This window comes from Styela clava, chromosome 2 (assembly GCF_964204865.1).
Source record: "Styela clava chromosome 2, kaStyClav1.hap1.2, whole genome shotgun sequence".
Lineage (NCBI taxonomy): Eukaryota > Metazoa > Chordata > Ascidiacea > Stolidobranchia > Styelidae > Styela > Styela clava.
The window spans coordinates 7407398-7424335 of record NC_135251.1 but is presented as its reverse complement, the minus strand read 5'-3'; the positions used below and the strand labels follow the sequence as shown (position 1 = coordinate 7424335).

Sequence of the window (16938 nt, the reverse complement as noted above, 5' to 3'; positions counted from 1 at the left end):
CTACAATCTGAATTAAAACATATTTTTAGTCTTACTTTGAAAAGTTTGTTAAAATCATGCACAAAATTGTAAAAGGAACACAAAATTATTATTTTAAAAAGAGGAAACACTGTAACATGCATAAAATCACACTAAAACACACACAATTTAAATTATCAATAAAAACAATCTATATTTTGAACCATTAACTGGTAGTTCATGTACCAAAATTAGATGGAGAGGGCAAGCAATTGTGAAAATTAAAACCTTATTAAGTATGTATTACTCAGGTAGCAAAGATTCTTGTAGGCAAATAGGCACTATCAAGTATGATCTTTTCATTCGTTTTTATTAGACTGTAAAAAAATCAATGATAGCTTGCAATAAAATATGCGCTATTATATCAGTAAGCGTTTTTCCAGGATATGGAACATACAGAATATAAAGCGTGTCCAAAAAATTTCGCCGAATTTTAAAGTACGGTAATAAAAATTCAAAATTTTGCTTGATTTTATGGTAATAACAATTGTAAGTTTAAATAAATTCTATTGTACGATAAATGAGAACTACAAACACAATAAGAACTATTAAAAAACAAATAAATTTTTATGGTTATTACTTTAAAATAGGGAGGAACTTCTTGGACACCCTGTATATGGGTAGAGAGGGGAAAGCATGAACGAAATTAATATTTAAAGAGTAACAAATATTAAAATCGAATAATTAACAAAGCCGGAACCACGAAGCCAAAGCGTTTTTGATCTTTAAGTTGCCAAGTTTACCATATTAATTGGGAATTAGTAGGTCTAAACCATCCCAAGTCCATCTATGGGGAAAAAATGAAGCAGTAGCCTGTAGCTTCATGTTAATGCGCAGCAAGACTCTTGAATCACTTAGAATTACTGAATCATGTATCAATTTGATCACTTCAGCATAGCCTGTCTTCTTATTAATTCCCTGTAAATCTGGCCCGATCTCAGAAGTTCAAAATGTGAGCCTATTTCTGCAATCTGGCCGTTTGAAACGACAGCAATTATATCTGCATTTTGTATTGTGCTCAGTCTGTGTGCGATTACAAGGACTGTTCGTCCAACCATGACATGATCAAGCGCTTCTTGTACTAAACGTTCTGACTCAGCATCTAGAGCGCTTGTAGCTTCATCGAGAATTAAAATCGCTGGGTTTTTAATTAACGCCCGAGCAATTGCGATTCGTTGTTTTTGCCCTCCGGAAAGAGATAACCCCCGCTCTCCGACAATTGTATCGTACCCGTTCGGGAAATTTGATATAAATTGCTCGGCGTTTGCAAGTTTTGCTGCTTCCATAATCTCTGCGTCCGTGGCGTCCGGTTTTCCATACCGTATATTCTCAGCTATCGTTGTATTAAATAAAACAGGTTCTTGGCTTATATAGCCGATGACCTTTTCTCGTAACCAGGAAGGGTCAAGTTTCTTTAAATCTTTTCCATCGAGGGTGATTTTTCCAGCAGTAGGATCATAAAATCTTTCTATTAAACTGGCAACAGTCGATTTGCCGCCTCCAGAAAGTCCACAGAGAGCTATTACTTTACACGGTGGTAGTTTTAAAGATATATCCTTCAAAACTAAACAATCTGGCCGAGAAGGGTATGAAAAACGAACATTATGGAACTCCACTTCTCCTATTAAAGAGTAATGTGGAATTTTCCAACCACCGGTTAAACTCATTTCTGGTTTTAGTTCAATATATTCCATAACTCTTGAAGCTGCTTCAGCGCCGCGTATTGCGGATCCGAAAAGTACAGAAAGAGACGCAAGCGAGCGTTGTATCATCTGCGATGCGACTAAAAATGACATCAATTCTCCAGGCTGCATTCCGTATGAAGACACAAGAAAACCTCCACAGTATATCATTCCTAATACGATCCCATTTAGAGCGATATTTGTCATCCCTTGAAAAGCACCAATACCAATTCCAAGGGCTTGATTATAATCTTTTGCTTTTTCAATCTCCGCAGAATATGCTTCAAGTTCGGTTGTCTCCATCGCAAAAGCCCGAACCGTACGAACATTTCCAATTGCTTCATTTGCGAAGGACGTTGCATATGCCATCTGGTCTTGCGCTTTGCGTGAATAATGTCGCAAATATGCCCCCATAAGTGCACCGATTATAACAAGTGCTGGTATCACAATAGCCATCAGCATCGTCAACTTTGATGATATTTTATACAAAGAAAAAATACATCCGATAGTCTGTGATGAACTTCTTAATCCTTGTGAAACACAAACTTTAAAAGAACTTTTAAAATCTTGCACATCTGAGGTTAGGCGGTCAATAAGTTCCCCAGTTTTGTGGACATCATAAAATGCTATATCTTGCTTTAAAAGACTTAAAAACAGATCTTTCCGCATTTCACAAGCGATGCGCTCGCCAACATTACTTAATAGAGAGATACAGATAAAAGTGAGAGCACCTTGACATAGATAATATAAAAGTAGCTTTGAGGATGAGTCTTGAAATATATTCACATAATCTGCGAACGATAGATTCGAGTTTATCTGTCTTGAAAGCAGATTCACTAATTCTCCCAATAATTGTGGAATTTGAATGTTGATAAAAGATGCCCCAAAAGCACTTGCGATTGCTAACAACAGAGGAAAAATCTGAGGCAAAATATACTTGATGAAAAAGTCATACCATTGCTTATATGAAGTAGTTTCTTGTTCTGTTTTTTCGTTAATTTCACTTTGTGCAACATATTCAGGTTCTGCACAAAAAACTTTCAAATTCTTTGACAGATTTAGTAGATTTATAGTTGCCAGACTTGTCCCACAAGCTAATAGCTTTTTGCTGAGTTGTTTATATTTTCTAAATCTTTCACCATTTATTGATATCTTCCTTCTTTTTAAAAATCTGGCGACATTTCTCATTAACAGTTTTTGATCCTTAGTACCAAATTTTACATTTTGTTGAAAAAATGCTCGGTTTAAAGTTTGTAGATTCACTCCATGACGATGCTGGCAAACATTTCGTAATAAAAAATTCATTTTTTCTAAAGATTTCAGCGCAACTCACACAGATGCAACAGGATAAAATAAACTTATTTAAAACTTTAATAAAATACAACTGCGACTATATAGAATAGAAAATGCTTGTTAAATAAATAAATTTAGTCTGATTGCTCTATCTTTACATACAGACATAACAAACACAGCAAAACAGGAAAAAGCGACAATAATATAACAAATAATTTATTACATAATAACAATTACACAATAATTACATTTAATTTATCTCCCTAAATTTTGTTATATTTTGTCTAAGTTGTTCACAGATCCCTTAAAGCATTGCCCGATTCTGAATCGTGTTTTTTTGTATTATTGTATTATTATTTTTTTGGTGGGCGGGCGCGTACTTTTACGTTTTTTAACTTCATTTTAGGTTATGCTCGCCTTCCAGGTATCTCTGGATTTTGTTTGTTCGTCTACTTTTTTGTTTATTTGTCAGAGTACCGAAATAAATGATTGATTGATGAGACAGAGTAACCACAATAGCTAGCAGAGTGATATTTTTAGGAGGAGGGGAAATACTAGAATAGGACAGTAGGATCAGTTTTACAAGTTTATCCCAGGGGAGAAGATAGATGCTGAAGATAATTTGAACATGATTAGCCGCACAACATTGAATCAGCAGATTCGAATAATTTACAATTCTGAATTATTCATTCAGTCATTGAATAACAGAATAAACTCTAATTCTGAAATTGCTGAATTAGGTCATGTTAAATACCAGAACACAGAACATGCATAAATCTAAAATTACGAATTAAGAACAGTTGAGAATTGTATAAGAGATAATTAATAAATTGTAATTTGATTATTTTCAACGTCAATCAGAAATAAATAGGTCTAGTTTATTTCGAATGCTAAATATCACAAATAAACATTTCTTCAAATAATAATAATAATATATTTCTTCAAATATTCATTGGCAGCTGTACCAAACTGCCAAAAGTGATCAAAACACTGAATTTCATAATTTACAAAGTTTATTTTTTTTCTCAAAAATTCGAAAAGCACTCTAGGATAAGATATCATTAGGATAGGACTTTATCAAATGATTGAATAACTCTTGAAAAATACTGAAATATGGAGAACTAGGCTATACCGGTACCACTCGATCCTCACACAAAAATTAATAACCGTAATCAAACAAAACGCCACCTTTTTTTTCTAATTGATCGAATTAAAATTTGATTAGATCCCATTTCAAGAAAATAAACATTTGCATAGAAAAAACAGGAAAACACAATTTTATAAATCCGCAATAAGAATAACAAAAAGTATACAAACGAAAACATATAACCCAATCCCCATTTTACATCATTAGTCGAATTGATTGATTGATTTTGATATTCCAGTTCAATTTTGAAATTTCCAGTCAAATTGTCCATTTCGATTTTCCATGTTGTAATTTGTAGAATACCATTTAAAGATTAGATTTATTTTAGTTTATAGATTAGGCATACAGGCATGTAAACAAAACATTTTAAAATCATACACATAATACTGTACGGTACGGTAATACACAAAACGCCACTGGCGAACTTTCCAAAATTCCACGAAACCATAATCGCGTTTAGAATATTGATGACTAATCCGGTTAGCAAAGAGTCAAAATTATCAATACCGGATATATTGATTTAGGATAGGATAGGATTTACATCATTGAGGTGTATTAACAGCTCAGTGATTTACATATTTATTCCGGAGAAGAGGAAAGCCTATAAGACGGCTTAATCATATGGCGAACCACGGCCTCTCATGCGGTTACCAGTCCAGGTCTGATATGGGATTAGTTAGTCAGTTATTTGTTTTCGGAAGCATAGACTTGATGGTAGAGGAAGCCGTAACCGACCAGCGGTTACGTGAACGTCGTGAACCACCTACGGCGGCGAGGAGTCCAGCAATCCTCTCGCACATGATCATCCCCGCATGGGATTCGAACCTGCGAACCCACGGAGGATAATCAGAGATGCGGTAGCGAGCGTATTCCTAACGCTTAGCACGATGCGCCACACCGCCGATTTCAACAACAGGCATCCATCAACACTCGAAGAAAGAAAGGGTTTCCGTCTTCGAGTTGAGAGGAAAGTGGGAAAGGAATCAAAAAGCGTTTTTTTGTGGCTGGCTGTAGAAAGTATTCTTATACTATAAGTGAGACCGGTGTGACTGCTTAGACAATTATGTGAACGGCATCTGGAGGACCTGTTGCGGACTTTTTTTCCCTTGTTGTTGCTGGGTGAACCTGTTTTTAAATTTTCAATGTATGACTCCTGAATACTATTATACTTAACCACAGCTGTCGCTGCTTGATAACCAGTATTGGGTTTTCGCGTCCCCTTCAGCCTGTAACACCATTTTTACGTTTTTTTTTTATTTTGTTTGTGCAAAATGTATTTAGCCTACATGATGGTGGAAAAATACAATACTGATTACTGTATTGAAATACTCGTCACTCCGTCAAATTTTGGTTTTCTGATGCTTCAATTTTCTGAACGGCCCCGTACTCAGAGCTCGGCGGTTTGACGCATTGGGCTAAGCGTTAGGAATACGCTAGTCACCACACCTCTTATTACCATGCATGGGTTCACATGTTCGAATCCCATTTTGAGATAATTATAATCCATATGATTACTGGACTCGTCGTTACCGTGGTGATTCACGTAACCGCGTCTGTTGCGGATTCCTCCAACATCAAGTTCATGCATCTGAAACAAAGACCTGGCTAACTAATCCTATACCCGACAAGCACTGGTAATAGAGCGATATGCTGGAGTGTCTCCCTTGCCTAGGATTATTGAGTCCGTTTCAGGCCTCGAATCTGCATAAGCATTTGGAATTTTTTTGTGACTTGCTTGCAGGATAAACTATTTTTGTGAACTGACGATTGGGTGGAGATGGAGATTAAAAACGCGTCAACGGTTTCACGTAGGCTACTCTTGAACTCTCTCTTCAACGAGCTTTTAAACTTTCCCTCACGGTATTTGTCCGCTATCGCCACAGTTCGACACATCGTTGTGTACATGGAAAAACTAATTTTTATGTGGTACAGCTGGATGTTAGAAGTTGGTTATTTTTTTAAACCAAGTGTTGTGAAATTTTCACCCAAGAATATGCTCATATACTAAACAGCATTTATGGCTGAAAATTTGAATATCTATTATGGCCGACAATGAAGAGACACCATCCGAACAAAATTAGTTACCTTCATATTCTTCATATTAGAACACACACTTCTGGAGCGCTGTCTTTTGTGAGTAATAAAGACGTCATTCCGCGAATATAGTATATAAGAAACAATGCACAGTCAAAGGTCGAAAATACAGTAGTTTCGGAATCTAAGTAATAAAAATTCCCTTCTTGACTTGCAAAACTTGAACAATTATCCTATAACACCAGGAAATGACGGTTATACACTGTTAAAAATAGGCAGTAATCTATCTGGCATTTTTGTATCTTAAAGTAATGCTGGAAACGTAGGAATGAAGTAGCTATTAAAACGTATAAATAAATATCCATTCCGGCGAAATTATATCACATAAATCTTATTAGCAAACACGCGTTCGCGCTATAATCGTTCTCGCAAAATCAAAATTTCTTGTTAACTTTACTGCAGATATTTATCACAGTGGTTACTATACTTTGCTGACCATTTCAGAATTTAAGTTTAAACTACTAGTAGTAGTACTAGTAGGAATACAGGGCAAGCATGGCTAGTGAAGGCAATGCGATGAAACCAGTAATTATCATTGAACCAATTTTGTTGATGCTTTTTCTGAACAAATATTAGTCAACTTAGTAACTATGAAATGCCACAGATTTTGCGAATTTTATATCATTTTAAAAAGTTTCTGAATGAATGTCACAAGTGCGTATGATCTAATAACCAGTCACGTAGCACAAGTACCATTTCTCGCATATCTTCCAGGTTTTGTTCTGAAATATATTGTTTGACAAGATGACCGTGATAATCAGGGGAATCGGAATTATTCTGTTTTTCATGACGGGTAAGTTTTTCAATATTTATCTGTTCTTTATATTAACGAAAGTTTTTTTTTTGCACTAATTCGTCCCATTTACCCCGAAAGTCACCCGAGGAGAATATTTATCAATATTTTTCAAATGTATTCTTCTAAGTTATTAAAACGATTACGTAATTAGCTACCCAATTTAGACAAAATTATTCATGATTTTCAATTACATCGTTTGAAAACACTTTAAGATAATTTTTAAAAATTTTCTTTTTAATGCGCTAATTTCGTCCCATTTAGTATATAAACCACCCGAGTGGAGAAAAAGCTTTATAGACAATAGACAATACGTTTATTTCGTCGTGCAAGAAATAGCAACGAAAATTCACAACAGATAAAAAATTATGCATTACAGTAACGGATTTCATTGCAATTGACAGGAAGTCATGAAGGACCAGAAATGGTCATCATAAGTCAGTGATCCCTTATATATGTATAGATTCCTAAAGTGCATGAACTAGGTTTCCTAACTATTATTTTTTGAATTATTGAAAATCGATCGTCGCAATGATGACTTGAAGATCGAATTTTATACTCAAACCCACCCACCCCCTTCAAATATTCTTGAAGCATTTTCTGATGTGATGTCAAGAAGTCGAAATAAACTTGAAATACTTTCTCAATACTCTAATGTCGTCACAAAATATGACGTCACCACTTTTTAAATATGCCTCAAATATTTTGGGACATTTTCCTAATAAATTAGTGACGTCATAAAAGATGACATCACTTGATCTGATGTCCCCATTTTTTTAAATTCCTCATCCTTTAAAAATTGAAAAAAAAAAACTTAATAAGATAATGAGGTAACAAAATATGATCCTTTTATTTATGTGTCGCATCGAAATCTTAGAGACACTTTTTCAATAAGGTAATAAAATTCTTTTCACATATTTTGCAGTGTTCAGCACTTGTAACGGCGACTGCCCCACTATTAGAAATGTATACGGTATGAAGGGAACCATTCGAAGTCCAGTGTCGGCAGATGGTTGTAGGCAAAGTTCTACTGAAAATTGTGCATGGGATTTCAAACACCCAGTTAAAAAAGTTAACTCAATGCTCCGAATCAACTTTTCTACAAAATTTATCCCGAAAGAAAGAAACCTGATACGACTAGGTGGCGGATGTAAGTTTTACTAAAATATATTTTTTCAGGATTAAATTGAGTTACTATTATGTCCTAACTTTATTATGTCTAATATGCAATTCAAGAGTCCTGCTACACACTAACACAAATCGTCCGACGACCGTCAAAATCAGATTTCATTAGGATAGGATTTTACATATTTATCCCGGGGAGAGGAAAGCCGATAAGACGGCATATCCATATGGCGAACCACGGCCTCTCGTCCGGTTACCATTCCAAGTCGAGTATGGGATTAGTTATATTGTTTGTTTTCGGAAGCATGGACTTGGTGGTGGAGGAAGCCGTAACCGACCAGCGGTTACGTGGACCATTCAACGACGGCGAGGAGTCCAGCAATCATAGGCGTAGCCAGGGGGGGGGGGGGGGGGGGGGGGGGGGGCAGAGGGGCCATGGCCCCCCCCAAAATTTTCAAGAATTCCATTCCTAATCCACCAGTTTTGTGGCATCTTGTCTCGTCACGCTTGCTGATTGTCATTGTTACGTCACAAAGACTTGACCGTTCACTCTTACGAGCAGTATGGGAAAAAGTGTTTCGCAAGCTTTCGGTCAGTTACTCGGTCTTGATTTGTTCTCGCCGTATTTTTATTCGAAACGCTTGGATTTTGATGACCAAATTACTTCGATGGCTAAATTTAAACAGGCGAAATTCGATAGTTTTTTTCAGCGAAATAAAGACTCGCTTTCCTCAAATACATCAATAAGCGCTTCTCAGGCTGTGGATGCACTGGTTAACTTACGTCAGTTACGTCTATCACTTCTATTCCCGAAGATGAACTAATAATCAACGAAGGGAAAACAAACGATCTTGGATTTATTCTTAAGAAACATACACAGCTTACCGATGCGGAGAGATACAGGCTTCTAACTTCGGATGGTCCGAAAAACGTGACGATTCTGGATACTGTTAGACAAAGTCGTCGTAAATTTCTCAAAAGATGGCTTGACGATAACAGATTTTGCAGTTGGTTAGTTTACACCCAACTCTCTGATGGGGGTGGTTTGTGTAAGATATGCATAGTCATGCAAGCACGTCTGAAGCATGGAACTCTCAGGGACACTGCCTTTGTTACAAGACCATGCATTGACTACAAAACATTTATGGAGAAGGCTGTAGCACACCGAGACACAAATTACCACCGAGAATCAAATATAGCTGCGAAAAATTTTGTCAAAAGCATGGAAACTGGTCAAAATGTGCGTGCAAACATGGAGGCCCAATATGCTACGCAAACAAAAGAAAACAGACGAATAATGACTTCCATTGTCAAGACTGTCATGTTCTGTGCTTCGGGTAACATACCCTTGCGCGGACATTCCGGGGATAGTGGAAATTTTGTGAACCTTCTTCTATTTCGTATCGACGCAGGGGATGAAGATTTGAAAAGGCATTTCGCTCGAATGGCCGGAAACGCTAAGTATACAAGCCCGATGATACAAAATGAAATTCTCAAGGTAGCAAGCAACATGATAGTGCAAGATATCGTTATGGAGGCTAATAAATCGTTTGTGTCCGTAATAGCCGACGAATCATGTGATATTTCTGGGAAAGAACAACTAAGCATCGTTTTGAGGTATGTGAAAGGTGGTGAAGTGTGCGAGCGCTTCACAGGATTAGTGGAAATGGATTCTGTTTCTGCCGAATCAATTTCCTCAAATATTTTGACCCACCTCTCTGGTATAGGAGTGGATTTGCAAAAACTTGTGGGGCAAGGCTATAATGGTGCAACGACAATGGCAGGTCCCGTCAGCGGTGTGCAAAAACGCATTCGTGATGAATACCCGCGCGCAATATTTGTGCACTGCGCTTCTCATTGTTTGAATTTGGTCATAAATGACCAAAGTAAAGTTGCAATCATCAGAAGCACCTGTGATATCATTCGTGAGGCTATTCGATTTTTCAGGAAGAGCCCTAAAAGGCTCGCAGGTTTAGGAATTAACATCCCTTTGTTCTACCCCACCAGATGGTCTGAGAAGTACAAGAGCATCCGAATCTTCAAATGCAACTTCAAACGAGTACTTGAGGCTCTTGATTCTTTGGCGAGAGATGCTAACAGTGAGACGCGGGCGAAGGCTTTTTCTCTGAAATCTGCTCTAGAAAAGTCGTCAGTTATCTACGCCGTATGTATGATTGGTCGATATTCGGCACTAATGGAGCCACTAGCGCGCGCACTTCAGGCGGTCGGAGTCAGTGTGCTGTCAGTAAAGAACCTCACATCCTCTCTTCAGAGCGTTATCGCTGAAGAACGCAATGACTCTGAAATCGCATTGAATATTTACAAAGAAGCTTGTGAAATAGCTGGCTTGAAAGAGTAGTCGAAGTACGAGTTTATCGCGACAATGTCTGTGCTGATTCAGCATCCCAGTATTTTAAACGTTCCGTATATCTCCCATACGTCGACGGCTTGAGCTGCTCTATTCGGGAACGCTTCATTGACAACCCATCATTTTTTTCATTGCTATTAATTCTTCCACCGAACAAACCAGTTCACGTGGATGAGGTAGAGCGTCTGTATTTATTGGATAACCTCCAGAATGAAGTGAGACTGTGGAGAACTTCTTTAAGTTCCAACGTTAACGACGAATGTTTGGAGGGGCTTCTTCTGAGCGCTCGAGATTATCCAAGCGTGTACACCGCAATACAGATCGTTATGACGCTACTAGCAACCGCCGTTGAGGTTGAGCGGTCTTTCTCATGCATGAAACGGGTAAAGACATGGCTGCGCTCATCAATGACGTCCAATCGCCTTTCTGATTTGTGTGTGCTTCACTGTCACCGTGAAATGGTCACCGAGGAGAAAATTAATCGAGTTGTGTCGAGCATAGTTGGCGGGAAGCGAAGGATGGACTTTTAATTGGGGCGATGTATTTTACTTATTCAAATTGCGTTGTTAATATTTGTTGTTTCAAATAAAAAATTGTTTATTAATGGATTTTGTATTCACAAAAATCCAGCTGAGTAATTGAATCAGTTTGCTTGGTGACCAACTGTTGTTGTTTTGCGCTTGAAGAACGGTGTTTTAAACCCAATATAATTTCTAAAATTTTCAAATTTGGCCCCCCCCAAAATTTTGGGCTGGCTACGCCACTGCCAGCAATCCTCTCGCACATAACCATCCCTGCATGGGATTCGAACCTGCGAACTCAGCAGTTTACAACAATTGCATTGCAATTGAATTGCATATTATGGTGTTTTCATTTCTGCTACAGCATCCTTGCAATATACGCATACGGGTCCACTAGCGCAAAGGCATTGAGGAAGGATTGTTATTTTAATTAACCATGCTGGTATCTCGATAATACGTACCGGTATTGGCCTCTTGCGCGCGCTCCGTCTCCGGATCCGCTAATATCCTACCGTTTTAAATTTTGGTCCCCACCAAGTCCATGCTCCCGGTAACAAATAACTGGCAAACTGAATTGGCGACGTGAATCGGTAAGCGGAAAAGCGGCCGGGGTTTACTATGTGACTCAGCCATCTTATCAAATTGCCACCCCCCGGAGATAATTTGTATATATACGCTATCCTATAACAGTATTGAAAATATTGGTACTCCTGTTGTATGCCAACCAAGATGGCGGCACCGGAACGTAGTATGTGTTAGTTTTAGTCCATAATTTTATTCCAATTTTCTATATTTTAGTTATATTACGAGTTTGGGGACTAGGCAAGTGACTTCCGTAGTATTTGTACCTAAAATTATAGCCTAACCCTAATCTGGTATACATACTACGTTCCGGTGTCCGCCATCTTGGTACGCATACTTCAGGAGTACCCAAAGAACTGTCTCACTAATCTCCTCATACCCCACGTGAATTGATAACCGGACGTTTGCGATATGATTTAGCCGTCTTATGCCCCCCCCCCCCCCCCCCCCTCGCGACAGTAATAAAAATATTTTCATTAAACTCAGGCTGCATGCGGAGCGACTACATCAACTTCAACTCGACAAATGATCAGGAATGTTGGGTTTCGTACAATTCTAATCTCTGCTTGGATCAAATTTTAAGAATGAATTGCCAAACCAATGGTTGGGCGTTTAATAAAATTGATACGAGCATTCGGTACCACTGTCAACCCACTGCAATGCAGTTTGAGATGTCCTACGAATATATTGATTGTGTAACAGGTAAAATAATTTTATGGAATTCCGTCCGCGCTCTATAGCAGAGGTGTGCAAGGTTTTTGGACCAAAAGCAATTTTGCTCAACTAGATTGGCGGCCATTTAAATGTGACGTAAAAAGTTACATTTTGCTAACAATATTCACAGTGTTACATAAGCAAGAGTGGAAAGCAATACGCTTCGTGTCCAAACTAAATTTAATCGCAATCTCAACAAATTCCTTGGGCTATTTCTTTAGCTAAAACATCAAAATTTGTTTTTGAACACGTAGTGAACATAACGATCGTTTCAATATTATGTTGTTGTTGTTGTTGTTGTTCTTTGACACGTTTTTAAAAAGTCGCTTTTCTCTTCGAATACTGGACCAATTGCTTTGAAATTTTCAGTGGTTGAAGATAAAATTTTTCTCCAGAAGGCTATTACTTTTTTTTTCGCTATGACGTCATCAAAATTATGTGACTCTACGTGTCCATATATTTTAGCATAGCTCTCTTGTTAGTTTGGTTGTGGTAGAATCAAGCGGGCCAGATCAAATTACTGTGGTTTGCTCATGTCAGCTGAGTCTATATCCTACTTTATTATACGAATTTGCTTCAAGTAAGGCCACGCGCATTCACTCAGAATTAAAATCACGTCTGAGCAAATTTACCACCACTGGACATGTTAAGATTTATTCGTATTTGGTGTGATTTTACTAACATCCTTTGGGTGTTATTGCGATACAGTTATATGGACACAAACTGTACGAAATTCAGAGCGCGGACTGCGCACTGTATTAAGAGACCAACGGTCAATAAATTTCGATTGGGTTTTTATTCATACGAAAACACCTCGGACCATAAGACGCAAATACCGGTACTGGTTTTAAGGGACCTCCTGAAGTATGCGCACCAAGATGGCGCACAACCTGAACTCAGGTTGTGTACCAGGTTAGGGTTCAGGTTGTGCGACATCTTTGTGCACATACTTCAGGAGTACCGTTATTGATTGTATGCGACAAAGCAGGGGTCGCACATATTTTTAGAAAGTTGTAAACCGAACGGATGATACTTTTATGGTACTCCTGAAGTCCAAGATATCGCATAACCTGAACCCTAACTTGGTACACAACCTGATTTCAGGTTGTGCAACAAATTGGTGCGCATACTTCAGGAGGTCCATTTTATGATAAAATCAAGCAGTGATACATCTCTCGAATAAAATATAGATTTATTTCCTCATTGCATTGCATCTCAAAATATTAATCCCATTTGAATATTTTTTACGCTATTGAACCCTTTGCACTTAGCATCAACTTTTCTGTGTTTTGTTGCCATTTATGCCGAATCCGGCCCGCAGGTTGCCGACCCCTGCAATAGAGCATAAAACACTACCTGATCCATACATACGGTCCATAACATACGATAATTTTATATTAATCTAAACTTTCAGGTAAACCATTGAAATCACCAACGACCACGTCGACCTCGACAACAACCACCTTACCCACAACTACGATTCGAAGAAAATTTCGTCTCGAACCTACTGCCCAATCACAAACTTCTCTCAAACCAACTAACCAATTACAAAGTTCTCTCAAACCTACTGACCAATCACAAACTTCTCTCAAACCAACTAACCAATTACAAAGTTCTCTCAAACCTACTGACCAATCACAAACTTCTCCCAAACCAACTAACCAATTACAAAGTTCTCTCAAACCTACTGACCAATCACAAACTTCTCTCAAACCAACTAATCAATCACAAAATTCTCTGAAATCAACTAACCAATCACAAAATTCTCTCAAACCAACTAACCAATCACAAAATTCTCTCAAACCTACTGACCAATCAGTAAATGATCTGGTTTCTACCGACCAATCGGAAGATGATCCTGCGGCCATACCTTACCTGACCATCGGGATTATTGTCGGCTCAATTGTGTTCGCATTCATATTGCAAATCGTGGTGGTCGGAGTCTATATTCATTGGAAGAAAAGGTAATTCACTATCGCATTGTAACTTCTACAACATTTCATCGCAGCGTTGAGAGTAGACTCACCCTATTTGGAGAATAAATTTAGAGTTGCGTATTTGAAATCGCAGTTAATTCACTATAAGTAACGTTATCCTCGTGTATGGTATCAAGTTAATATTTTAGTACTCCCGTAGTGTGTGAACCAAGATGGCAGACACCGGAACGTAGTATGTGTACCAGGTTAGAGTAAGGCCATAATTTTTTTTTTCAATATTACTTATTTTAGTTCTATTACAAGTTCGGGGATTAGCCGAGAGACTCACGTAGTATTTGTACCTGAAATTATGGCCAAACTCTAACCTGGTACTACGTTCCTTCCGCCTACCTAGGTAGTCGGTTTCAAAAACACCTAATCTAGACAATGACATACCGTGTTACCCCAAAAATAAGAGCTTGTCTGAAAAATAAAAAAACTCTTTTTTTAAAATGATAATTAAACAAGCCCTCCCTTCAAAATAAGACCTAGTCGATAGCGCGAAATTTATTTTGACCTAGTCAATAGCAAGAAATCTCTCCTACACGTTTTAAATGAATAATAACCTATGTTTAGCAGTTATTATGAATAAAAACGTGTTATTTATAAGTAAATGGATATCTGTTTCCATGTTTTGTATGTTTGAAAATTTCTTAATTCTCTGCTTTGATAACAAAATATAAAAGACATCTCCCACAAAAATAGTCCTTAGTGTTATTTTTCGAAAGAAAATTGAAAGAAGACCAAGTCCTATTTTTGGGGAAACGCGGTACTCATTCCAAAACCTTCGTGGTTTCCGTAGCTTATAGCACCGAGTGCAAAATTTCACTTGTGAAGACAGCTATAATATCTTGCTGAGTCGGGAAATCGTCTCTTATGCCGATGATCTACTTTTCGGATTTCATTGACGCCATTATATATGTTAACAAATATCGTAACTTTATAAAATTAGGCGATGACCTTAGGTTGGAACGTTTTCTTAACTGTATTGACATCGCAGTTTAACACATCTTGAGTTCGTGTCCCATGCCCACTGTTCACCCAGGGTGTAGCTTACATATCGTTATAAATCATTGAATCTCGTGCCGTGCCTTTTTCGGAACGTAAAAGGAGTGAATAGGTGCCCTAAAGGTAAAAAGGCTTAATAAGCACCTGCTAAAAAGTAAATACTTTAATCATATTATACCTACTATATAATTTTATAGGAAACTTGTACATCGACAAGAAGACCATGGGATTCCAATTCAAGAATTAGGTACCCCGCAACCAGCTAACGCATCCACTGTTATTTACGAGGAAATTGGTGAATATAATCCGGCAGCTGTCACGAGTGAGACTGAATACACTACAATGAACCCGGTGTTACGTCATAATGAAGGAGAATACGTTGCTTGTTCTTCGTCGTCAGAGCCACATTACATCCTGCCCGAAACTCTGCCCCAGCGCCGACTCTAAGTCATCGCATCTTTGCAGCCGCTGTGGACCTCGTGATAATTTTAGGGCAAATTATTGAGTTTATCAAACAAAAATACTGTACAATTTAGATGATATATACAGGCTTGTCCATGGGAAACGTCCCATGGGATGGGACACATTTGTATTTCCCATGGGACACGTGGGACCGAAAACCGTATGATTTTGGGGGAAATGATGGTGAAACATTTCGTTATGGATTTTGTGTCCATATATTTCAGCATAGCTTTATTGTAAGTAATAAAGAGCAAAATATATTCAGCATTAACAATAGACTTCGTGAAGGGGCTGATGGACACATGTATATTATTTATTTATAAATATAAAGTTTGTTGTTTTGCATGTCTCTTCGTACATGTAGTCTTATTTAGTAGACGCTAAACCTGGATTTAATAATTTTTATTGAATTTTATTCCAATGGGAATCCCAGGAGGTGGGATGGGACAGCATAATATGTCCCATGGAAAGCCTGGGCATGTATATACTGAATGACCACGCTACGCGCTCGCAGAGTAAGCTCATTTAATCGTTATTTTGCACTTAACGAGAATTTATTAGGGAAAATTGCGGGTCGGACCCCTTTTGAGATATAAAAAAAAAACAATTTTTGTCTGTATTATACATCCGGCCCGCAGGTTGCCGACTCCTGCACTACCCTACTTTGTTTTGACTTTCGTGTCCATATATTCGAGTAACTCTCTGTTGTTCATTTTTAAGTTGTTTTCAAATTTTCTTCATTAGGGTAATAATTTTTGTCCTAAATTTTATGCGTTTGAAAGGTTGAAAACATTAAAAAAAATGATTTTCCCAAGTCTAAAAACCATACTCCCTCAACTTTAAAACAAAATATACTAATTTATATTATTTAAAGTTTGTGTCCTAATACTCTAATAATTGTTATATATTTTACAATTTTCGAATCTCTTTCATCACAGATTCGTTTATTTTTAAAAAATGATCGATAATTTTGATCTTAATGTTTTGCAATGTAAAATGGAAGTTAATTTTTAATTACGTTTTATTAAAGCTTCGAGCTTATCGGTTGTTTTCAAATTAAAGATATTTGTTAACAAATATACGCGGTTGTGATTAATTTTGTAGTTTACGCAGATTTTAAAAATATTTCATTTATTCCAAAATACGGAAAATTTA

The 16938-nt window shown here is 37.5% G+C and overlaps 2 protein-coding genes across 2 annotated transcripts; one reads left to right on the top strand and one right to left on the bottom strand.

Annotated features, from left to right (window-relative positions):
• Positions 1-6: 6 nt before the first annotated feature.
• LOC120336593 (mitochondrial potassium channel ATP-binding subunit-like) lies at positions 7-3112 on the bottom strand. Its single transcript, XM_039404310.2, has one exon. It carries the CDS (start codon positions 3003-3005, stop codon positions 903-905), a length of 2103 nt encoding a protein of 700 aa, XP_039260244.2. The 5' UTR covers positions 3006-3112; the 3' UTR covers positions 7-902.
• A 3732-nt stretch (positions 3113-6844) lies between these two features.
• On the top strand, positions 6845-16679 carry LOC120336604 (uncharacterized). Its single transcript, XM_039404323.2, has 5 exons — positions 6845-7027; positions 7953-8177; positions 12110-12325; positions 13752-14301; positions 15519-16679. Exons 1-5 carry the CDS (start codon positions 6979-6981, stop codon positions 15766-15768), a joined length of 1290 nt encoding a protein of 429 aa, XP_039260257.2. The 5' UTR covers positions 6845-6978; the 3' UTR covers positions 15769-16679.
• The last annotated feature ends 259 nt before the right edge of the window (positions 16680-16938 follow it).